General features: G+C 51.2%; 2 protein-coding genes across 2 annotated transcripts; both read left to right on the forward strand.

The window, feature by feature from the left end:
* Positions 1-74: 74 nt before the first annotated feature.
* HOXB6 (homeobox B6) lies at positions 75-7,948 on the forward strand. The gene is made up of 3 exons (XM_081270645.1): positions 75-207; positions 6,122-6,646; positions 7,682-7,948. The coding sequence occupies exons 2-3, from the start codon at positions 6,232-6,234 to the stop codon at positions 7,939-7,941; spliced, it is 675 nt and encodes a 224-aa protein (XP_081126771.1). The 5' UTR covers positions 75-207; positions 6,122-6,231; the 3' UTR covers positions 7,942-7,948.
* A 1,027-nt stretch (positions 7,949-8,975) lies between these two features.
* Positions 8,976-12,994, forward strand: HOXB5 (homeobox B5). The gene is made up of 2 exons (XM_081270642.1): positions 8,976-11,128; positions 11,797-12,994. The coding sequence occupies exons 1-2, from the start codon at positions 10,567-10,569 to the stop codon at positions 12,042-12,044; spliced, it is 810 nt and encodes a 269-aa protein (XP_081126768.1). The 5' UTR covers positions 8,976-10,566; the 3' UTR covers positions 12,045-12,994.
* The last annotated feature ends 11,836 nt before the right edge of the window (positions 12,995-24,830 follow it).

Below are 24,830 nucleotides of genomic sequence, written 5' to 3' on the forward strand. Positions count from 1 at the left end.
CATTTTTCAAAGCCAGAACTTACTCCATTTTCTAAGCAAATGTCAGAAAAAAAGAAACACCCTCTCTCCCAAGTCAGAGAAGGGGAAGCAACGGCTCTCAGGTTGGGACAATATTATCTGGAAGCTGAAAGAAGAAACCGAACGCTTTTCCCCCCTCCTTTCCCACTCTTTTCAATCCGGAGGAACAATCTGCCAAGGTCTTCAAAGGTAAGGGAGATTCTACAATACTCTTCATATTCTTCTGCATCGATTTTGTAGGGGGGTGGGGCTTGGGTTTTTCTCCCCCCCACACTCCAAGAAGGGGCTGAACCCCACCTCTGGGGCTGCAGGGAGAGGTTTCCTAGGGAATTCGGTGGTGGAGAGAGGGGTGGCCGCTCTCTGAAGGGGATCCAAATCAGAGATTATGGGAGGGGAAACCGAAAGGGGCCACTGAAGCCCAGCTTCTGGTCGCCTTTTTAAGCTGGGAGGAGAACAAGCATGGGGGCTGCGAAAGAGAGGATGGGGGTGTCTGGGCTTCAGCGGCTCTGGCCGGAAGAAGCCAGTCGCTACAACCCCTGTGGGTTTGTGCTCCCTCCCCCTTTCACCATCTCTCCCTGATCCGGGCCTCCCCCAATTGCCCCGGCGTTCTCTGGCCCAGTGCGGGTATCGGCGATTTCCCGGCAGCATTGGCACGAGGGGCGGTGGCGCTGAGGGACGTCCTGGTCTCCGTAGGGCCTGGAATCTCCGCAGAGGCCAGAGAGGGCGAGGAGGCGGCTAGAGAGACACAGAAAGAACAATTCACAGAGAAATGTTCACTATCTCCCTTCGGAGACATTTCCGGAATTAAAGGGCTGTGGGTGGAGGCACCCCAAAGGAGGGAGACTCCCCAAGAAGTCTGCTTGAGAATGCTCAGGTCTCTCGCCACTCTGCAAGAGGGAACCTCGTTCTGCAGGGAGTGAGTTTTGTGGTTTTAATGTGGTTTCTAGCATGTTGGTTTCTGGGCAATATTGATTCTAATACTTGTGTTTTATTGGTATGGGGCGGCGTATGGTTTTCAGTGGAGAAGAAAATTGTCATATATGTCTGATATAAAAATATTTCAAACTTTCCTGGATCCAAACGTGATGACTGTGAAGAGCTGTTTAGCATGTTGTTTTAGTCTTGTACACAAAAAGAAAACAAAGAAAGGAGAAAATTAAAAGAGTGGTGTCAGGACTGGAAAGCTGGCTGGTGCTGAGCCCAGACAGCTAGCCTTGTTGCTCTGGTGCATGGTTTCATCCCTTGGTCAGGCCTTCTGGGTTGGGGGATGGCAGAGAAGAACTGCTGGGTGGGAGACAGGTTCCTAAAGTAGCTGGTGAGGTGGAAGAAGGAACAGGCATGGAGATAAGAACTAAGAAAATGGGGTGAGAAGGCTTCTGGAGAAGCTGCAAGCTGTTGGGCACAGAGGTTGGGGAGACACTGATTTAGTTTGGTTTGCACCCATAGGTTATTGTTTTTTTCTTTCTTATGACTAGATGCAGGGCGTTCAGACTCAGGCCTGTTTGGGGGGTCTAGTTGTGTGCATATGTGTATGTGTGTATTGGCCTTCTCAGTCCTGAACTGGAAGGAGAGGGAGACACAGCCACTTGTGGCACGGGAGGGGGTGTCCCTGGGGGCCCAAGTAGATGCCCTAGGCACAAGCCTGGGCTGGGATCCCAGAGAGACCTCTTGGCTTTGGGGCAAAAGAAGTTCTTCGTTAGCGCCCATGGTACTCAGGGCCTATTATTAACAGGAAAATTCCCCAAACCCACCCAGACTAAAGGTCTTTTTCTCCTGTAGTCTTGGCGGGTTATAAATCGTCCCTTAGACAGTTTGCTCTGAGCCAAATTATGCAGTTTGCTGCCATCTACCGTCCGTTCAGAGACAAGCGCGCGGCTTAGGTGCTGCAAGCCAGGCGATGCTGCCCCTGCAGTGCCCGTTGGAATTTCTCACAGCGGGGTTCCGCAGGATTCAGGGGATTTCGGGCCCATACGGACGCTGTCGGCTGGATCTTGGTTCAGAGATGTGATTTGAAAACAGAATAAATCTCCTCCTCCCCATATACTATCCTCAATCCCTCTCCAATCTCTTCCAACCCTCACCCATCCCAATCCCAAACCTGGAGGCTGGCAGAGGAAGCGGCTTCTCTGAAGGCATATTAGAGAGGACTGATACTGCAATCCTGGGACCCGGGTATTGAACCAAAGGGTCGGGGGATCAGAGCCGTGGCCCCCACCCTATACCTAAGGCACCAGAGAGGATCTGGGCCGTGGAAGAGATCTGAAGTCAAGGCTGTTGGAGGTTTATTTGGTTTTCTTCTCAGCCAAGGGAGGGGCCCGGCAGTTCCACTTGGTTGTCAAAAGACAAACCGAGTCTGTGTTCTTACAGTTGGCTGGTAGGTCTTGCCAGTTCCTTAGCTGATGGGTCCGTGGTGAAGGAATTGAACCGAGTTTTCTGGAAATTGTTGGTGTCTGCAAGTGAGTGTTGATCCCTTCAAGAGAAATCGACGCAAGTATGCTTTGGGGGGGGAATTGAGAGTGGGAGTGGGGATAAATCATGAAGGAATTTCCGTTTCTGCGGGACCCACACACACCCGCTTCATGCGATGGCTTTCCCAGAAGGGGGTAGGAGGCCGGGGTGCGTTCCTCTGCTGCTGCCGTGTTTGAGTATTGGCCCCTGTCTCACGGGTTACTGATTAGCTCGGGCTTTCAAGCCGCAGGAGGAAGCTCTGGCCGGCCGCTCCTTTCAAGGTGCGCGGCTCCAATTCCTGGGCGGGGGCTTCAGGAAATTGCCTGTGGTGCCAGGCAAGCCGAGGTGTTACTAGAGTCTGGCCAAGAGCTGGAGGAGCTGGGGAGGTCTAGGCGCACGGCAGTGCTGGGGCAAACACCACCTCTGCGGCCCCCTCGGCGCCTCTTGAGTCTGGGCCTCTGGGGCAGCTCTTTCAGCTTTTCGGCAGCGAGAGTGACTTTCTGGCGGCTGGATGGCCTGGCTCAGTGAGTCGCTCTGCGGGAGGCCCAGAGGGAGCCGGCGGGAAAGTGTTGGGCCCCTTAGAGATTTTTTTTTTTCTTTTTCTTTCGGGCAATGGGAAGAACAAATAGGGAGGGAACTCAGGCTGGTACAGAGGCTTGAAACACCAGGGGATTTAAGGGTGCCTGTGGACACAGGGGAAAGAAACAAGGAGAGCCGCTGATGGTCACCGCCCACTCCCCTTAGAGATCAAAGAGGATGTCGCTCATTTGCATAATGGAAATGAGGTCTTTGTACCTGGATTTGGACCAGCCGATTTTAAGGCAAAATGTCCAATGTAAAGGGCCTCTCTCTACCTATGGGAGCAACCACACCGAACCTCTGCGAACATTTGTTTCCCAACCCCAGGCAATCAGAATCTATGGAGAGAATTGAGGTGTTTTTATCTGCCCCACCCAGGCAAAGTTGGGGGTTGGGTGGAGGATGGTGCCCATAATCTAAAGAGCTGGAAAAGGGGCTTTGAATAGAGTCTAGAAAATGAGAAGCCTGGACAATGTCTCAATTCCCCCTTCCTTACAGGCAGATGCCTGTCCTAGAGGTTACCCAGGAGGGGAATTTTACTCCTGAGCTGAACACAACTTAGGAAACATTTTCCTGGGAACTGGAATGTACATGCTTACCCACAGGACTGCAGACTCACTCAAAGCACAGAAAATCACAATTATAAATTCTGCCTGTAGGGATCCATACCACCCCTCTGTTGTGTACTCGAGACTTGGTACACATTTATACCCACATCTCTCTATACACTTCTTAATTGAGGCAGAGCGAGAGAGGGAGGGGGGAGACCACAGAATGGCAGACTGCTGTGTATTTACATATTCCCCCATGGAGACAGAGGAACATGGACCGAACCACAGACAGATTCATGGAGATCTGGCTCCAGAAACCAGGCAGTCTCTGGCCAGGCCATGCCTGCCTGCTCTTTTTCCCAAACAAACGGATCAGACGAATAAACGCTCATAAATACCTCTGGGCTTAGATAAGAGCGATGAGGCGCTATTTCCTTTCATGCCCGACTCCAGGCGCCGGCCCTGCCTGTAGTGGCTCCATCTCCCAACAGGCAACCTGCAGAGGTGAGGTTAATTTGGGAACTGTGACTCTAAGGATAAGGCAAATATTTTCCTGCTTCTATCACAGGGAAAGGGTCCCCCTCTTTCACTGCCTCTTTCTCTGCCCTTACTCTATAGGGAAGACCATACTGTATAGTCCTAAGGTGGGGACACTGTGACCAGGGAGGAGGGTTGAGGCTCAGGGCCTAGCCTCAGTTCAGTGGAGAGGTCAGTGCAAATAAGCACTCTTCTCTACCTTTCACCCCTGCTCAAACAGCCCCTACCTATGTGCCCAACCAGAGGGAGATTAGGGCATGTTTGGGGAATTGAGATTCAGTCTTAAAATGCTCATCATAACCCTCAGATAGTCAGGCTAGGAAATGATTGGAGGGACATCCAGGGATGGCCACTTTGCCATGAAGGTGCAGCCTAGAAGTTTACCTGAGTTCAGAGAGCCTCAAATAACATTTTGCAATGAAATAAGTCCCCACCCTCAGTCAAATTCAGCCTTCTACCACCTTCCATCATTAGTGGGCAGAGCAGGCTGACAAAAAGGAGTCCAAAGAATGAGGCAAAAGTGCATCAGTCTGGCCTGATATCAGATTTGTCTCACACCCTGACCCCTTCTTGTCCAGGTGGGAAGGTTGTCACCCTTCACTGCCTGGTCTCTGAGTGCTTATTAGAATGTTGGAAACACACTGGGGCCCTCTCTCCTAGTCTGGGTTCAATGCTCATTTTCTTTGAGTAATAGAGAAGGCACAGAGATGTATATACTCTCTCACACCCAAGCTTGTACAGAAGCAAAGCTAATGATACAAACATGAAGCAAGAGAGGGGATTGTAGAGACGCTTAGAAATAGAAGGGTTGAGTGCCTGGAGAGAAGATATGGGCTGATGACTGGAAGATGGGCTGCTAAGTCCCCAGGAGGACCTGAACATCCCTCCCTCCTTATAAAACTAAACCCAAACCAAGTCTTGGGAAATAATTTTAAGAAGTGTCAGCTTCTAGAGAGATCTTAAAAAGAAACCAGGGCTCTTCCCGGTGGCCTCTGATTGCTGTCAGTATCAGTACAATCTCTTCCTTGTCCCCAGATTCACTGGAACATCCTTGATTCTTAAAGACCCATAGCCCAGGATATTCTTGTATCATTTTGGGTGGGAGGAAGGGTCAGAGTGAGGATTATAGGTAGGATAGGGATCAGACAAATAAAGCTATCTAAGCTGGGGGTTTCTCCTTAACTAGGTGGGATGTCTTGGGAAGGAGCCTCACGCTTTGAAATAGCTACTAGCCTAGCTGCAGAGCAGAGGAAGAAGCCTGGGCTCATGCCCTGCTGCCATTTCCCCCTCTTCTGTGTCTTCTAGGCAGAGGATCTGGCCTGCTCTCTCAGACCATGAGAGTTGTGGGGGAAGCAGGGATAACAAACCCAGACTTGGAGAAGAGAGAGCAGACCTGATAAACAGGAAAAACGATTTTCAAAACCTCGGTTGGAGGGTGTTTTTGTCTTCCCTTTCGAATTCTGAAACGATGCAAATTAGTGGATAACTCTCCTTTCTTTCTGCCAACACAAAACCCTAGAAACCAACCTCCCTTAATTTTCTCTTGAGGAGGTTCAGGGACATTTGCCCAGCCCTCCCTTGAGGGAACAGGTCCAAGCAACGCAGGGGTTAACTTTTCTGAAAACACAATTAACTTTTTCCTATCCTGCGTGGAGTGGGGGAGGGATGTATTTATTTAATCACTGAGGAATGGGGTGGTCTCAAACCAAATGCTCCCTCCTCCCTCAAAGGCACAGACGCCTCTTTCGCAGATCTTACGTAGGTGGAACAGGACGTGTTGTGTTGTAGGGGAGAGAGAGAGAGAGAAAAGAGAAAGAGAAGAAGGAGGAAAAAAAAAAAGGTTGATAGGTTTGTGCGCGGGTCCCTCGTGCGGGCTGCGCTCCTCCTGGGTGCTATTTGACAATTCCTGCCTCTGCCATTGGTCAGTGTTGGATCAGATGGTTGTATTTCCTTCTGGCCCTCACTGGCACCTCGCCATCCCCCCTCAGCTAAAACCCAATCTCGGATATACTACTAATAGGCGCGGCGCTCGGACTATAAAACACAACAAATCATAAACCCGGCGGAGCAGCAGCGGCCTGGCGCGCCTCCCCTCCCAATGAGTTCCTATTTCGTGAACTCCACCTTCCCCGTCACTCTGGCCAGCGGGCAGGAGTCCTTCCTGGGCCAGCTACCGCTCTACTCATCGGGCTATGCGGACCCGCTGAGGCACTACCCGGCACCCTATGGGCCCGGGCCTGGCCAGGACAAGAGCTTTGCGACTTCCTCCTATTACCCACCAGCCAGCGGCGGCTACGGCCGAGCGGCGCCCTGCGACTACGGGCCCGCCCCGGCCTTCTACCGCGAGAAAGAGTCGGCCTGCGCGCTCTCGGGCGCTGATGAGCCGCCCCCGTTCCACCCTGAGACTCGGAAGTCGGACTGCGCGCAGGACAAGAGCGTGTTTGGCGAGACAGAAGAGCAGAAGTGCTCCACTCCGGTCTACCCGTGGATGCAGCGGATGAATTCGTGCAACAGTGAGTGAGACTTTCAGCCTTTTCCCTCGCGGGCCACAACCCGGGAAGATGAACTAGCGAGCGCCACCCCCAACCTCCCCAGGACTCCTGGGTGGGCATCTCAGAAGATAGAGCCAGATCGGGCGTTGCACGGGGTCTTGCTCACTGTCCTCTTCTCCGCAGGAGTTGCAAAGTTTGCAAAGTCCCAGCTGTACTGGGAGCCAGGGGGAGTGAATGGGCTCTCCTGGAGAGCCAGGCCAGAGCCAGGGTTCCTGAAGGGAACAGGGGCCACAGTCAATGGATTTGTTTTTCTTTGCGCCCCTCACTCATCCCCCAACCCCCAGTCTTGATCGGGTCCCCTATCCAAAGACCACTCCATTAAAAACTGAGTGCGTCATGCAAGGGGTGGGGGCGTCGTGACGCGGAGAGTTGAGTCTGTCCCGGGCTGTTTCCCGGGGTGGGGTGGGGGACGGGTAGGGCTGGGAAATGATGGGGTACCAGGAAAAGGGTGGCAGTCCGGGGAAGGAGGAAGAATAAGAATAGAAAAGAATAGGAGCAGATGGAGCAGGGAGAGACGTTGAAGTAGGCTCCTGGGTCTCAGGTTAGATTATTTGTAGGCCTTAAGTCCCAGTAGATATCCATTAGAGGGACACGAAAGTGAGGAGCCCTTGATGCGGACTATGGATCGATCCACGTCATTACGGATTAAAGGCCAAAAATTATCATTGGGTGGACTGAGTTGGGGGGAGCTAGATGGATGGAAATGAAAAGAGGTGGGGGGATTCAGCTAGGAAGGGACACACCTGGCCAGCCCCTCCCCTAAACTCAGGTGGGAGTTCAAAGTGCTCCTCCCCTCCCCCACCAGAAGTCTAGACAGAAGGCAAAGGCCTAGGAGTCCGGGAGGGAATCTGGAGGGGGCGCTGGAGGAGTGGGGAAGGAAATGGGGGGAGTGAGGGCATTCCGGGACAGGCTGTAGTCCACGTTTAAGGGTCGAGTGGGGGAGGGGACTTTGGGCCCGGTGACCCCAGGCCTCAGCGTCTTCACTCTGCGTAACAGGTTCCTCTTTTGGGCCCAGCGGCCGGCGAGGCCGCCAGACCTACACGCGCTACCAGACGCTGGAGTTGGAGAAGGAATTTCACTACAATCGGTACCTGACCCGGCGGCGGCGCATTGAAATCGCGCACGCCCTGTGCCTGACCGAGCGGCAGATCAAGATCTGGTTCCAGAACCGGCGCATGAAGTGGAAAAAGGAGAGCAAACTGCTCAGTGCGTCTCAGCTCAGTGCGGAGGAGGAGGAAGAAAAACCAGCCGAGTGAAGGTGCTGGAAAAGGAGGGGGGACGCGAAGGGAGAGGCCGGTGGGGAGCTGAGGGCGTCGGAGAGCCCGGAGAAGGCTCTGCGGGCGGGGGAGCCCAGGGACCTGCTCTCCTGCGTGCGACAGGCGGGGCCCAGTGTTCTCCTGCTCGCCCCCGGTCCGCAGAGCTCTAGCCTAGTGCTCCGAGGCCCAGCTGCCTGAGCCCACCCGGCACCCCAGCGCCTCCTCCCTCCCAGAGGAACCAGCCTTGGCCCGATCAGGCTCCCTGTGAGAAATGAGGATCGGACTCACTTGATGTTTCCTGGAAGCAGAGCAAAATGCTCTTGTCCGTGTTGCGTCTCATTTCGTCCATGTCCCCTGTGCACGGTTCAATGGTAGATTTGCTGTCCCCTCAGCAGGGGCCTTGAAGAATCCCTAACCCCAGACTTGTCATCCCTCCTCCCCTCTCCCCAAAGCCACTGGAAGGAGCACATACTACCTAGACATAAGAAGAGAAGCCTCAGAAGAAAACAAAGTTCTATTTTATTAATTTTCTATGTGTTGTGTTTGTAGTCTTGTCTTAGTTCTGGACGTGAAATACTTCGGTAATTATATTAATATTATTAATAATGATAATAATAATAAAGACATGAAAACTCGCCGCTCAGTCACCTCCAATCTTCCCCCGTATTTTTTTTCCCTCCCCATCCCACATCCCAGCTACCCCATCCTTCCTGAGCCTGAACTCAGGAGCTCTAGGCTGCCCCAGGGCCTTGCCAGCCACCTGGACTCCATGGAAGTACTGTTGAGATAAAGGCTAGAACCTTCCGTCTGCTCAGGCCCCAGAACTCTGCCTGCCTGATGCTAAGCCTCACAACTGCCTCTCCTGGTGCATATCCAGAACGGAGAGGGGCCCTTTCCCTCTTAGTCTCTAGACTTTCTTCATTTGTTCAGGACAGGAAGGACACCACTGAGGGCCCCTTGCCCAAAGCCCCTGCAGTTGGGCAGGTCTGAGTGCCTCAGCAGAGCTTTTGTGTCCTTGGTGAGGTGAGGCCCCTGGTCTCTGGCCATGGCTCTTGCTCCTGGCCTGTGGCTCTGGAAACTGAAAAAATGGGGCCACTGGGCATCTCTCCACTATGCAGCTGAAGGCTCCAGGTACCTCTTTCAGTCTCAAATAGGAGCTCAGTGATTAGGAAGAGAATGTGAAGTCTGGGGTAGGTGTGAGGCCAAGGGCACAACTTTCCCCTGCTCCTTGGAGACTCAAGGGCAGGAGGGCAGGTGATGAGGCACTTGATCTCATTCTCTTATCCCAAAACGGCCCTTCTCTCTCCACCTCCATCCTTACCCATGCAGCTAGCTGCAGACATTGTTTTCCTTTCCTTCTTCCTCCTCCCTCTCTCCTTTTTTTTTTTTTTATTTTTAAAGAAAACAGCTCCTGGCAGAAGGAGCCCAGCTGCAGCGGTTTCTGGCCGCCCAGCTTGCTCAGCAAGACACCACCAGTCCAGGGAACCCCTTCCCAGGGAAGGCTGTAGGTCCATGGGCAAATTCAAACTGCCCAGCTGTCAGAAAGGGGCCTGGAGTGGTGCAAGTTGGCATATGGAGACAAGGTGAAGGGTCTGCTTTAACCCCAAACTCTCAGGCACATATTAATAACCAAACTACAGCAACCCCGGGTGGCTGCTGCAGCAGTCTTTTCGGCAACTAGGCCACTTAATTTCAGCTGTGTTAGCCTTCTAGGATTCCTGTCCTGATCTGCCATTCTCAGGCCTGGGATAAGGACGATGAGGTCAGGAAGATGATTCCAAATTTCCAAGGGACCTAGGAGAAGTAAGCTTTTCTGTGTCTTGGAGCTTCCAGCCCAGCTTCGCTGCTCAGCCTGGGGGCTGTGGATCGGCCACTGCGCCCCACTAGGAAGCAGGCTGGACTGAAAATGGTGGGGGAGACTCCTTATAATAATTGTTTCTCACACACAACTTCCAACCCTTTATCCCAACTTATGCCCCCAACTAGCAATGACCCATTAAGGGACAGGCAACTCAATCTTTGATCATTTCATACACAGCCAAAATAATAATGACGGTAATTTGATAGACAAGGCACAAATAGAGAAACTAACGCCACCCAAGAAAGTGGGTAAAAGGCTCAAACCCCTCTTCTAGAAGGCTCAACCCCGCGAGTGAGCCACGGCCGACCGGATTTCTTTCTCGCTTGGCGGTTGCAGGGAGCCAGCAGGGAGGCAGCCGCCGACGCCATGGCGGCCTGCGGCCCGCGCTCCCGCTGATCGCCGGGAGGTGGCGCGCTCTGCTCAGAGGCCAACGCCAACCTTCTCGGTTTCTCCCCCTTCTCCTTTTTCCCCCTCTCGGAGGCTCGCATTGAATCGGCCCTAACGATTCTCGGATCGTCATTATTTGTAACCATAGAGCATGAATTACCTCTTGAGGTCATCAGCGAGAATTTACGACTGGTCAACAAAAGCACGTGATTCCCTAACGCCCCCCCATCCCCCTTTCAGCACCCCCCCATATTTGGCCGCATACATAGCAAAACGAAGTACAGTGCATCGCTATAATTCATTAATACATCATAAATCGTGAAGCACAGGGTTATAACGACCACGATCCACAAATCAAGCCCTCCAAAATCACCCAAATGAGCTCGTACTTTGTAAACTCCTTCTCGGGGCGTTATCCAAATGGCCCGGACTATCAGTTGCTAAATTATGGCAGTGGCAGCTCTCTGAGCGGCTCTTACAGGGATCCCGCTGCCATGCACACCGGCTCTTACGGCTACAATTACAATGGGATGGACCTCAGCGTCAACCGCTCCTCGGCCTCCTCCAGCCACTTTGGGGCGGTGGGCGAGAGCTCCCGCGCCTTCCCTGCGCCCTCTCAGGAGCCCCGCTTCAGGCAAGCGGCGTCGAGCTGCTCCCTGTCCTCGCCCGAGTCCCTTCCTTGCACCAACGGTGATAGCCACGGCGCCAAGCCCTCTGCTTCGTCCCCCTCCGACCAAGCGACCCCCGCCAGCTCCAGCGCCAATTTCACCGAAATAGACGAGGCCAGCGCGTCCTCGGAGCCTGAGGAAGCCGCGAGCCAGCTAAGCAGCCCGAGCCTAGCTCGGGCGCAGCCAGAACCCATGGCCACCTCCACAGCCGCGCCCGAGGGGCAGACTCCTCAGATATTCCCCTGGATGAGGAAGCTTCACATCAGCCATGGTAATTCTGTCTCTCTTTTTTTGTCTTCTCGGCTTTCCTTCTCTGCGTTTGGGAGGGGGGAGGAGGAGAGCTTGAGGAAGGCTTTTCCTCAAATATAGATTTATTTTTCTAAAGGGGAAGAAGTCCCTAAGAGGATTCTCACAGCTCCGTGGACAGAGCCAAACAGGGTCTTTTGCTGGGAGGGGGGGGTATTTTAAATAATTTGTTCCCAGGTTTGTGTTAGGTTTTATTCATCCAGCCAGTAGCCAGCTTTACTCTGAAGGTTGGGGTTTATGTAATATGTGGGGAAGGGTCCTGCTTACCCCCCGAAAATTCGAGACTATCGCTGGCAAAGGAGGGGTGAGCAGTAAAAGGAGCTTTCTAGGGCAAAAGTGCAGCCGCTCTCCTCCCTCCCGGGGCAAACGGCCGCCTGAGCCCAGCGAAGGGTGAGTCACTGGGAGGGACAAGAGACAAAGCCGGGCGCATTCGCTGCCAGCAAAAGTAGGAGCTGAAGGAGAAACAGGCGCAGAAATCGAGCCTGGACGCGGGCATCTGGAGTGGGGAGGATTGGAGCTGCGTGAGCTGGGTGCTGGGGATGCCCGGGTCCTGCTCCCCGCCCCCTCCCACCCAGTGCCCCCTCCTGTAACCAGAATAACTGTTGCCTTGTGGCTCTACTCTCTCTACTCCAGATATGACCGGGCCGGACGGGAAAAGGGCCCGGACCGCATATACCCGCTACCAGACCCTGGAGCTGGAGAAGGAGTTCCACTTCAACCGCTACCTGACCCGGCGGCGGCGTATCGAGATCGCCCACGCGCTCTGCCTGTCTGAGCGCCAGATCAAGATCTGGTTCCAGAACCGGCGCATGAAGTGGAAGAAAGACAACAAACTGAAAAGTATGAGCCTGGCTACAGCCGGCAGCGCCTTCCAGCCCTGAACCCGCACGGAGGAGCTCTGGGCAGCCCCACAGCCCGGGCCACCCCCAGCCCCGACCCCTCTGATCCTCCCTGCGCTGCCGCTGACCGCTGGGGACCGGTTCCCATGAGCCTGCCTCACCCTGGCCTTGTGTTACAATTTTTCGTTCGGTCTTATGTCTTCCCGTGGCTCCCTCTCTCCTGGACTTGTTATCTTGTTATTATTGTTAATAATAATAATAATAATCCTTATTATTTTCCCTCCATGCTCCCCACTCCCCTCTGCTCGCCCCAAATCCGCCAGTGTTTCTGAATGTTCGTGTCTGTGGTTGCGCTCCTTCCCCCAGGGGGAAAAAAAAAAGAAATTCGCATGTTTAATGTGAACTTTCCCCTTCCCACCTGTGTTCTAACTTATTTATAAAAGAATGATAGCTGTATTTTTTAGTTTCAGCTGGAAACTTTGCTAAGAGGCAGCAATTGAGGTGGGGTGCCACATCCCCAGGCCCAGCTGAGCTGGCCTCTGAGATGGAGTCCATGACTGTGTCTATTTTCACCCCCCTCCTCCTTCTCCTCCTTCCTCACTCCCAGGGCCCATGTCTCCCAGTGACTTGGTCCTGGGCTGAGAAGGGGCCAGGGAGTACCACAGGATGATGTTGAGAAGAGGGAAGGAAAATAGTGAGATTTTAAGTTCCTTCTGCCTGGTAGGCCCCACAAGGCCTGGTCTGGGAGTGTGCGGAAACAAATAATACTCAGTGTAAAATGTCTTGTGTATTTCTCTGTGGGTCTAGCTAGAGGACCCAAAGCTTGTAAATATGGGGATAGTCTGGGTCAGACCCATCTCTTCCTCCCTATCCATTTCGCTTCCAAGGCCATTTGTAGTGAGTGAGTGGATGCTGTGCTATGTGTGAAATCTGTCTTTGCCAGGCCTGTCTCAGTGGTTTGCTTTTGGTATTTGTTTGTAGCTTTCCTTGAAGTCAAATAAATGTTTCCCCTACTCCATTGCCCTTCCACTTGTCTTTTCTCCAGGGGGTCTGCCTCTCCCATCACCTGGCATACCTTAGGATCATTCTCAATAAATCTAGGGTTTAGGGAAGGGCAAATAGGATGCTTACCAGCAGGCTTTCTTAATCACCTAAGTTCCTGGCTTGGTCAATGCTGGTTGGGCCAAGCAGGCCTTCAGTACTGGAGGACTAAGAGGGCCAGAAACCTCAGGTGGGGCCGAGATGGGCTCCATCTTGGCCTTCCACCAGCTGGCCAGAAAAACCTCTGAAAAACTCTCCAGGGAAAGTAATGTAGGCCTAAGTGCTGAGCAGGAGGCTCCTGGCCTTTTGGAAATTATAGAGGCCTGCCCAGCTGCCATGTCCCCTGTTCCAAATCCCAATTCAGTTTTGCCACCCACTAAAGAAAAAAAAATCATCAGCTCAGTTTCAAAGATGTCCTTTTACCCTCAGCCTTTTCTACACTTTTCAGGGGCTACTTTTCTCCAGAGGCCCAGATGATCTTCCCCCTTTGGTCAGGTTAGGAGTTGGGGTCCTTCCTGAAAGAACCTCTGGTTCTCCCTCCAGCCAGGGCCCAGTCTTCTTCCATCCAAGTCAGCTTCCACCCTGAGCCCAACAGTCAAGTCTGGACACTTACCCGGTCAATTCCCTTCCAGCTGGGCCCAACTTCTTACAGGACCTGGGGGGAGGGGGGCTGGTGAGGAGGCAGCAGAGGGTCCTGGAGGCTGTACTGGGCCCTTGTTCCCCTTCACCCCTTGAATTTGTCCCCCTTTGCCGATGGCAAACTATCCCAAAAGTCGCTATGACATTTAGATGTCAAATGGATAGGGGTTTTATCTCGAAGTTAGATCGTAAAAATCGCCGAGAAGTCAGACAGATACCCCTCACTGGCTCGAGAAAGTCACGTGAGGTCCATAAAGTTAGTTTTATGGTTTTGGGGAGTTGACACCGCGCGGTATATTTCACATTCTCCAGAATGTTAAGTGACACTTTAACTGCTCGCTGTGGTGGGGAAGGGGGCAGAGGTAGGTGAGCGCTCTCTCAGCCTAGAGCAGCCTGACCAGCCCAGGAGGCGGTGGCGGCAGCCCAGGCCCAGCATTCCCGCAGTAAGTCGCTTCCAGCTTTCGCTTTCTTCCCTTGCAATTTTGGGATCTGGGACTAGGGGAAGGAAATCTTGCTTCCAGCAGGGCTGTGGAGTGATATAGGGAAAATTTAGCTTGTTTTTATACACCCAGATCTGAGATATTGGGTGCCTGAGGTGGGGGCACTCAGTTCCAAAAGCTTTCAGTGCTGCCTGGTTTATGTTTGCTGAAGTGTCGGATTCTTTGGGGCAAAGAGGGTTGCAGGAGACCCATGTTCCTTCTGTTCCCTTGGAAATTTGGGGAGCAAGAAGGGAGGGTGTGCATTGCTGGAAGAAGGGCCTGTTTTGGGGGGCATTTCACTACTGGCTATCTTCAGATTATCTTCATACCCCCAGGGGAAAAAAACTGTGAGTTTCATTTGTCAGAGGTATGTGGGGGGCTCACTGCTGGTCACTTTTATCTGAATACATCTGAGCTGAGAAAAAGCACTAAGGAAGGAAGCTGCTGTGGGCTGCTTTGCCCTGGAGTACTCTCTGGCTTTTGGATCTGTAAGTCCCACAAAAGAGAACTTCTCTTTCTCTATGACCTCATCAGGCTTATGCGGAATGGGAAATACATAGCTATTGCACCAAAATTGAGCCCATTGGCTCCAACTGATCTCTTCTTCTAGGTTCTAAGAAGGATCTTGAGGTCAGAATGGGGAGCGGACAGAGAGGGTAATCTCCTCAATACCAAACCTAATTCCTGACCAGGAGGTGGAGAGCAAAGGAGCTTCTGCCCTAGCCTGGAGGAATTAGGTGTTTAAGTAGATCCCTGGCAAGCCCTCCACAAATAACACCTCAGGAACACAGACCCCCAACTGTGGGGAAGCAGCAAAAAGACCCAGGAGCTGGGAAAGGAGATTGGGAAGGTGCTCTTTTCTCTCTCCTCTTTTTCCTCCTCTCTCTCTATTATACCCTCAAAGGCCTCTTTGTTTTGTGGCCCCATAAACCAAAGGAACTTCAAGATCTGACCCTTTTCTAAAGAAAAGTTACTCTTATTCTAAAATCCAGAGACCTCTTCTGTACCAAATTGACACCTCCCCACAATTTAAGATCACTGGGGCCAACCACTCTCCCTCTTGCTTTCTCTGTCCCACCATCTCTTGATTCAGCTCACCAACTCCCTGGTAGATAGTGCCTGGGATTGGAAATGTGGCATCTTGAGGGGCTCCTGACATTTGGGATAAAAAAGGGTTACAAGATTTTCTGTTTTTCATTAAGGGGCAGTGGGACTGTCCTGTCTTCTCTTTTCTGAAGCCGTTCTGTTTTCTGACCTGCCATTCTCTACCCATGCCTCACTTACAAGAGACCCTTAACAGGCTTTTAGAGCAGAGTTAGAGTATAGAGGGCTTGGGGTCCTCACCCTGATTTAAAGAAACATTTCCCCAAGAATAATGTGTGTCCCTTGGTGATATTGGTCAGCACCATTTAAAATATGAAAATATTTTGGAGGTATGGCCTCCACAGGTTTTCACTCTATACAAGGCAAGAGATAAATAGAGGTGCAGGGGAAGAGTGTAACGGCGGCCGAGTCCAATATGGGGCATCCAGGGGAGCCCCATTCTTACTGAGCCCCTGGCCTTACTCTGGCTTCTCTGTCCTGGATACTTCGTTAGTAACCTGAAGCCCCAGACAAGCCCCTAAATATTCCCCCCCCATCACATATCAGTTCTGTAAACTCTGATAAAGAATGAATGATGCTAGCAGCCCAGGGACATAGCTGGGCAGATTTTCTGAATAGCAAAGAGCAGCCCTAAAAGGGGGAGCCCACTTAGGCCTCAGAAGCCAAACCATTGGAGGGTCTCCTCTGGATTTAAGTGAATCCTGGAGAAGAAGCCCTGACTGGCCTTTCCTCTTCCCCACTGTGGGCTGCCTGGGCAACAATTCTCCCTGAACCCCAACAGGGACAAACTGAGAGAGGGAATGAGAGTTGGGGAGGTGGGTGGGGGCAAAGAACTCTCCCTGCCCCAGACCTGAGTCCTCTCTTCCCACTTTTCCCCAAGAGTCCCTATTAGGAAACACTGCTCCTCTCTCTCCATATCTCTCTTTTCCTTCCTCTCCCACTACTTTTTTTCTCCCCTGCCAGTCCAGGCCTTAACCTTCTGGGCTATAAGCTGGCACCCTCTGACCAAATCCTTACCCTGGAGAAAGCCCCAGGAGGTGGCAGCCAGAGACTAAGGCTGCAGTTTCCCTTTTGCTCTGCGTCTAGCCTGGCCACCACTCAGTGGACAATTTGATTTTTTGTTTTATTTGGTTGTTTGTTTTATTTTGTTATGTTTCTCTGAGGCCACAGGGTGGGAGGAAGTATAAAGAAGTGTAAACAGGAAAGCCAGCCGGGCCTGGAGTTCCAAGTGCCCATATTTCATTGGCTTCCTCTCCATAACTGTGGTAGGGACACTTAACCCTTCCCTGGCTGTGAGAAGTTATTTACTGAGGGCTGGAAGGGCAGGACGCAGGAGACCAAAGAGGAAGCTCTTTTCTCTGCCTGGTTCCTTTATCCTTGGAATCTGGATGTTAGGGCGGAAGCCAAGGATTCAGAGCAAAGGGGAAGATAGACTACTCAGCACAATCCCCCACACTTAGTCCCTTTCCAGGACTTTTCCTCAGTACCTTTTTCTCTATATGGGCTTCCCTGGCTGACCTTGGAAGACAGGGCTAACAAGAACAAGCTCCCTCTTTTAGAAGGGAGCTCATTGGTCCCTCACCCTATTTTGGAGTTTCTCAGGGTAATCGAATTTTGAGGATGGGATCTGCTCAGAGCGGGGATTTATTGATTACTGCAGCGCTGTTATACATCCATATTAATTAGCCCAGACACGGCCTGGAAACTGAGCTGTTTGGGGAGGGGGAGGGGAGAAATGGGGGCCCCTTAAGGAGAATAGACATTTCTCCCTAAGTGCCTCTAAGACTCAGATTGGAGAGTCACCCTCACAAGAATCCTGTGGTCCTTCCCAAGATCCCCAAGATTGAGGTCTCTGGACTTCTCAGAAAGGGGAAGAATGACAATTGAGTCTGGACTCCTGGGGTGGAATTAGATACCTCCCAGGTCGGTTCTGGCCGGCCCTCACCCTCTCTTGCCTGCCAGAGGTCTGTGTTTTGGTCGTCTTCTTGCTGTCTCTGATGGAAGTTCCCAAAGCAACCTTTAAAGAGGAGTTAAACGTCTCCTCCCCACCTTCCTTTCAACTTTTCAAAGGTAGAAGCCTTTGATGGGTTTCGGGTTTGTTTTATTTTGCCTTGTTTTAGGGTCCTGTTTGTTGTTGTTTGGTAGTAATAATGTAATGGCCTTCCCCTTCCTCCTACCCCTCCCTCCAAAAAGTGATTAAAATCTGTTAAAGGATTTAATTAAGAGAGTTAAATGAAAAGGAAGGAGGCGCAAATGAGTTGGGGGAAAAACCCACACCAAAGCTATTCTCAACGATTAAATCGCCATTTTAACAATATAATGGATTTTGCATCCTGAAAGGGGAAATCAACGCTCATATCTCATCAATAATTCATAGAGTCCGGGATCACGCAGAGGTCAGCAGACTGGGGGCCGCAGCGCTGGCCTACTTGGGGCTCAGAGTCGCTGCCACATACATTATGCACTGCCGGCCACACCGCTGCCACCTCCGCCACCTCTACAGCAGCAGGCCGGGCAGGGCATGCCGACAGGTTTTGGCGAATCTTTCCTCCGTTCTGTTGGCGAATTCACTGAAATCCAAGTTGCGGGTTTCAAAGAGTCGGGGTATTTAGGGCAGTGGAGAGGTTAGGATTTCGAACAATTCAGGAACCTGTAGGATACCTTAGAGTATCTCCTTTTCAAGTTTTAATCGTTCTCTCTTTCCCTCTTTTTTTCTTTTCTCTATGGTTTAGGCATCTCCCGCCCTGTCTCTTCTCTTCCTAAATTTCCTCTGGAAGAGGAAGGTGCAGCATCCTGCAATTTCCTCTCCCTGGAATCGCTCCCAGGCCGCGGGGCCGCGCCCTGGCTTTGCTCTCCTTGTGGACTGGGCTGAGCCCAAGCTGCTGCTGCCTGGGCTGCGCTGGCTTTGGTTGCCAGGAGCCTTGACCTCCGGGACCGGTGGGGTAGAGATGAATCCGTCTAGGGGGGAGAAAGTACCGCAGGCCCCAGGCCCGATGGCCTAACCATGAGCTAACCCCATGGAGGGGTGGGCAGTTAACCTTATAAGAGGTACGGAGAGGGCAGGTGCAGAGAAAGTGACAGCGTGGGAGGGGGGAGTCTCCTTGTTGGGGATTTGGAAGCACTAAGGGGATTAATCCCTATGTCCGGATGTCTACTCTTTTTCTTGTGTTCTTTCTCCTCTCTCTCTCTCTCTCTCTCTCTCTCTCTCTCTCTCTAGCTCTTTAATTTGTGCTCGTTCTCTTTTTTTGTTTTCTGACTCCCAAGAGCCCCCAAAGGAAGGAGAAATGAAATCCTTCCTCCCCACAGTTGGGGGCCTAGGAGGTGCTATTTGGGCGGAAGGGAAACCGAAAGCGCGCAGGGTCTTTCACACTGGCCGAAAGGCAGAGGCTGTAACATCCCGGAGCTGCCAGTAGAGTCCGCCTTAGACCAAGTTCACAGCCAGGCTGGGGCCTACGAGCTGCCAGCGAGCGGCCGTGCAAGGTGGCCCCAGGCCTCCCCGGGCTTGATATTATTGGGACACAGGTCTCCCATCAGTCCTAAAAGCATAGTGGTCCTCTCCGCTCCCAAGGAAACCCTACCCCAGACTCCTTTCATTCTTCACCCCAGAAATACCCTTCTCCGAGTCAGCCCACCCATTCTGTGGCTCCTCATAGACACCTCGCCTAGCAACCTTGGTCCCACTCTGGGGGACAAGAATGAAGAAGGGTGGATGGTCAAAGTTCTTCCAGGAGTCCTAACTGAAATGACCAGTGAGATTGCAGGCAGCAGGATCAGCGTTTTTTTTTTTCCCCCAAGTAATTATTTAATAATCAAAGACTCCTATTCCCAGGTCTTAGTAAGGCCCTTAAGCGGTGATGGCGGGTGGCGGGGGTGAGGGTGGGGGCAAGGTGGCGAAGCGGGAGGGGCAAGGAAAGCGTTTTTTGCGCCTGGGTTTCTGCAGTCTGCGTAGCAGAACGAGACTCTGGGCTGTGAGGCCAGTGTTATTGCCCGAGGGGTCGCAAAGTTGGAGGGTCAAAAGTTTACAGCATGCGTGAGCCAGGAGGCTGAGGCGTCTAGCGGTGGGGGCGGGGTGGGAAAGGGGGGAGGGGGCGGTGTGTGTGAAGAGAAAAGAGGGAGCAAGGGATGCTGGAGGTAAGGAAGGCAGGCGTATGGGTTGTGAGAACTGGGGGCGGGAGCAGACATGGGCAGAAGAGAGGCAGGTATCTGGGGAAGGAGAAACTGAGAAGGAAAAAAAAAAACCGTTCAGTTAAAAACTTCACGGTGGTAGTGGGGGGCTGCACAAAAGAGAGCGTCTAGGGGCGTGGCGAATCCTCTGTGCAGTTTTCTCTCCCAAAGATAACCTTTGAGTCACCATATAAAATGTAATTAAAACTTACCCAGCCGCATACATTTTAAAAATCCAATTACCCACACGTCCTTGCAGGACGTTCAGCAGGGCCAAAGAAAGCTTCGAAGGTGATTCTCACTAAATCGACCCCACCCCACTTGCCCTAAATGGGCCAAATTGCTGGCTCTTCCACCCCACCTCCCTTCTCTTGGCTTGTTTTAAAGAACTACCAAACCCCCAGGCTGAGTCCAGGCAGCTGGAGTTCAAGACCACGGACAAGCACTAGAGGCTTTCTAAACTACAATTCCTAGGCTTAAGAACTAGAATATTGAAAGGTGGTTAGTTTGTTAGTTCTTTCACTCTCCCAAATCTCCATTTGGATGTTCATTCTGGCTCCCTCTCTTCCTATTAGGAGGAGGGAGGTGAAATGCAAAGGAAAAATACTGAATGGCCTCACAGAGATCTTTTTTAACTGGAGTTGAGACAGGTGACCTGAAATGAACCTTGAATTCATGCATTAAGCTTAGCTCATAAGTAAAATGCTTAGAGAGACTGTAATTATAACACCAGGGCATATGCTTATTTTCGGTCTTTAAATGACTGTTGTATTATGAGATGTCATCATAGTCTCTTCCAAGTATTTAATATAAGAGGTGCACTGCCCTTCCAGAATGTAGATAACCTGAGAGTTTTTGTAAAGATGCCCTTTGAAATATGGCCAATGGAGAAAAAGTTTACTATCAAAATTTAAATTGATTTGACCTCATTGTTTTTAAACTAAACCAGCTCCTGTAGGTCCCTATTTATACTTAGTTCTCAAACAAGTTTCTCTGGAATGACAGGCCAGGGAGGAATTCCTGGGTCCTGAAGAGGAAGAAGTCAAAGCCTGAACTGAAGAATCCATCTCTTTCTTTTCCCCCTCAATCTCTTTTTCCTCCAAGATAGAATGCTAATGAACTTAGGGATCTCTGGAATAGACTCCAGTAAGATAAGATCCTGTGCTGGAGGGCCCTCAGGATGAGGAAAGAGTGACCTCTATCATTTCAGACCAAGCTGGGCACCTTGGGAAGCAACTTTCCTTTCTTCCCTCTGTACTAGGGGAATACTACCTTTTCAGACTCTCCCTAGGCCTGAACCCTAAACTGGGTGGAAGAGGAGTCACCTGACCTACCTAGAGAAAGTAAAAAATGTGTTGTAGGCATTCCACCAGATCTTAACTATGGAGAAACAAATCGCGAAAATTTCTGGCTATTTAAAAACCTTGCTGATATGCTCCTGAACCTCCTTGTGGTGATGGTGGGGGTAGGCAAAGGAGTTGCTTATAGATGAGAAATGTTTCATTCAAAAAATATTTTGGGGTGGAAAGATGTTGTTTTGTTCTTAAAGAACAACTTAAGCCTCTGAAAGCGAAGTCCCCAAGTCTGGGCTTTGACTAGTGTAGTCCAGTCCCTATCTCTGAGTTCTTTCTGTCTTTTTTTTTTTTTTTTTTTCAAATGTGTTAGGCTGTGGATCAAACTCTCCACTGAAAGAGGTGGAAGAGTCATTTCTGGGGACATAAGCTTCCAAAGTTTTTACAATAATTGGTGTATCTTTGGCACATGGGAGAGTAAATGAAGCCAATGGAGTGTATAATGGGGTGGGGATACAGGCTCTGCCAGTGCATGCATTTAGGGGAAAGGCTGAGGGAAAGGGGCCTTTCTAGCTCAGGCCTGCTTTGGGGTCCAGATACCCAATGCTGAACTTTCAGTTCTCTCCATACCAACCTTGTACTCAGACCTCAAAAGGAATCCCCACGGAATCTCATTCCTTCACTCTTTGCCCAGGGAATCAGATCTGCCAAAAATATAGGAATGATGGAAAATCAAAGCAGGGGCGGCCCGCCTGAATCCTACCCGAATGGGACTTTTTTGGGGGTGGGGGTTGGGTGAGGGGAAGAGGAGGTTCTGGCGAAAAGTCGAGCTGGAGAGGATGAGCTGAATCAAATTCCTGCTCTGTCATTTTTCTCCCAAGTAATGACCTGAGCAAAATACAATATGACCGAGCGAACTGCGGAGCATATTATAGTAACTGCCTGCTCGTTGGGGAGGCCGGTAGAGGGGTGAACCGCAGGTCACGGCGTCTAAAAATTATTAAAATGTTCGAGAGCCTCATGACGCGCCTCACTGTTTAACAAAGACTGCCAAAGTATGAGATTAATACGAAAACTTGAGCTTCAAAACAAAAACACACCAAAAAAAAAAAAAAAGTCTTGTTCCGGCCTCGGAGGGGGCTGGTGGCTCCTCTGCCCGCAGCCGAGGTTCGGTTTTCCGGACACACAATAGTGGACCAGAGAGAGCTCAGCTGTTTCTCAGCGGATTCACGGGTCCGCAGGGAGGGCGCGGGGAGCGGCCTGGTGAGTACTCTTGCCGGCTCACCCTCTGGGCCTTCCTCTCCTCTGCGTGGAAGCTGGTGCAGACTGCCTGGGGACTCGCTTCTGCTTGGCCCTTCGGTTTCCCTCCTTCCTGCGTCCCTTTCTCCGTGTCAACAAAAGGTAGATGATTCCTCACAGCCTGGGCACGCCTGACACGGCGGAGGGGGGCTGGGCAGCGAGAGGTCACGCTAGCAACCTGTGGCTGCCAGGAGAAGGCGACGGGGAAGCCTCCAAACGACCGCGGAGCGCAGGAGAGGTTGCTCTGAACGCGCGCGAGTCCCTTGCTGTTCTTATTTTTACTATGCACATTGCTGTTGGTATTCTTCCGGGTGAAGAGGAGAAAGGCAGTCTCCAGCTCTGGTGAAACCCATTCTGGGATTCGCCGATAAACCCTGTCCTCCACCCCTGGTGGCTGCACCCGGCTGGAGTGATGGTGGGGGCGGGGAGGGGTGTGTATGCGGTGCCTTGTTGGGATGCGCAGGTGGTGGCTCCCAGAGCGCAGAGAAGAAAATCTCTGAACTCTGGCCCCAAGACCAACCATACCCAGCCCCGAGGTGACTCTGCCTCCCATCCCACTCTCTTGAGGTGCTGTGGGCACCTGGGCCTCATTCCTTGTGAAGTATAGAGAAGCAGAGAGGCCCGGCGGCCAGCCAACGGGTTTCGAAAACTTTCAAAACGCTAACGGGTTCTAAGAGATCCAGCGAGAAAAGGACAGTAGGTACGGGACGGGAGAGGGTCCTGGCAGGTTGGAATGGGTCGTGGAACCCTTAAGTGGCATTTGAGATTATTTAAAAAGGTCCTTGTTTGATGGTAAAGAGCTGGTGGGGATCCTACCAGGGGCTCTCAATGGGCCCAGGGCAAGTCTCCAGTCTCCTCCGGTGCCTAGATGGGGTCTGAAATTACCCATGTTGGGCCTTCTCATGGCAAAAAAAATAGCAAGTACAATGTAATTGTTTTGCTTCAATTATGTATGGGCCTGGTCTAGCCAGGAGAATGTTGGTGTTAGCAATTAAAAACCAAGGCCAACTGGGTCAATGACTAGATTTGGGATAAAAAAAAAAATGAGGGTCTTTAGACCTAGTTGTCTGAAGTTGAGAGTTCCATTTCCATCTACCTGCTAGGATCCCAGGACTGGGGGTGGGCAGACACCTCTGGAGTGTGGTGGTTAGAGAATTGATTTGTTGGTAATGAAATTCATAGTGTTAGACTTGTTCAGGAGGGCTACAAGTATCTTTCAAAGCTAGGGAAATAGGTAGGATTCTGAAGGGAGGAGGCTTCTTCTGGGCACAGCATTCCTCACCTGGCCACAGCTTTCATAGTCTAAGCCCCGTTCCTTCCAGCACAGTCTCCAGTCTCCCAGTTTAGTAAATTTAGCAGTTATTAGAAGCCTCAGGAAGTTGGTTCAGAAACCCCAGATCCACATTTTGGCCTCACAGCCAGTTATCCAAGCAGGTGGCTGGGCAAGTAAGTACATTGGCTTAGACATAGGAAATCCACCTGGGGCTAGGGAGTTAGGGACTGTGGTTCTTCTCCATATCTCTAGGGGATTATCCTCTTTTTCTGGCCCCCAGGAGGTTTGTGGGGACTAGGAGGGGCAGGCACATCATCTGGCTGCATCTTTTATGGTTCCTCATTGCCCTTCATTCGGAAATGAAACGCCTTTGATCTTTTTCTCAGGTTGTAAACAGAATTGCCCATCATTAAATATCCAGGACCCCATCTGCTTGGTCTCCCAGCATTTTTCTTTACAGCTGTTTCCCTCTCTTTACCATTGAATTTTTCCAAAAGGACTTTTATTACACCCTCTTCACACCCAGCCGCCTCTCCCTCCTCCCTTTACTGAGAGGCGCTTTGGAAAATATCTAGATATTCGTTTGATCACATCCTAAAGACCGTGAGGGGCACTGGAGGAGCCGATTGGGGTTTTGTTTTTTCCTTTAAAAAATAAAAGTCCTAGGGGGAGGGGCGGAGAGGGGCGCGACTGCACCCAGAAGGGCCTGATTCTGACTTCAGGCAGCCTCAGGATGACCCTTTCTCCTTTTGTGCTTAGCTAATGTTTACATCTCATAATTCATGCGCCGCCACTGAGAGTTGCGAGTCGACCGCGAGGTTCGCGTCCCCTTGCTGACCGGCTGCTTCTATTTCTCTCTAATAGAAGAGGAGAGTTGAAAACCTTGTAATCCCAAGAATGGTACTGCCATGCCTTTTTCTGCTCCCAGAGCTCAAAACTAGAACAAAACGAAATAAAATGAAAGCACTCAAACCACACCTCAAAGGAAGAACGTGCGGAAAGTAGGAGAACCGGAAAATTTCTGGGCCAAGAAGATCTGTCTGTCTTCTGTATATACCCTGTAGATCCGAATTTGTGTAAGGAATTTTGTGGTCACAAATTCGTATCTAGGGGAATATGTAGTTGACATAAACACTCCGCTCATTTTTTTCCAGAAGAAAAAAAAATAAAACATTTTTCTAAATGAGGACAATCCACTGACTGACCATAAGAAGACTCCTTCCTTTTTGTTTCTTCGTCTTTCTTTCCCCTCCACCACTGGTTATAAATGGAGGAATCTTCTACCTGAACATCATGCCTGACCTTGGGAGCTGTGGTCCTTTTCCACTAGTCTAAAGAAGTTAATGAATGTTGGCGATGTTTTAAAATTTATCCTCTGGTGTCAAGCCCACCCATTTTCCATTCTAGGCTCAGAGAAGCTTTATTGGAAATTCTAAAAAAAAAAAAAAAAAAGATTCTTGCATACAATGCCAAGGCAAAGGAAATTCGCTTTTCAAACGGATGCTGAGGTTGCCTTTCCGTTAGGGTTCAGAACAAG

This window comes from Spermophilus citellus (assembly GCF_964194105.1).
Source record: "Spermophilus citellus genome assembly, chromosome: 17".
Taxonomy (NCBI): Eukaryota; Metazoa; Chordata; class Mammalia; order Rodentia; family Sciuridae; genus Spermophilus; species Spermophilus citellus.

Bases quoted from the DNA above. Each gene is read 5' to 3' on its own strand.
- HOXB5 (XM_081270642.1), top strand. From the start codon at position 10,567: ATGAGCTCGTACTTTGTAAACTCCTTCTCGGGGCGTTATCCAAATGGC. The intron at 11,129-11,796 runs GTAATTCTGTCT...TCTCTACTCCAG, and splicing joins GAAGCTTCACATCAGCCATG to ATATGACCGGGCCGGACGGG.
- HOXB6 (XM_081270645.1), top strand. From the start codon at position 6,232: ATGAGTTCCTATTTCGTGAACTCCACCTTCCCCGTCACTCTGGCCAGC. The intron at 6,647-7,681 runs GTGAGTGAGACT...TCTGCGTAACAG, and splicing joins GCGGATGAATTCGTGCAACA to GTTCCTCTTTTGGGCCCAGC.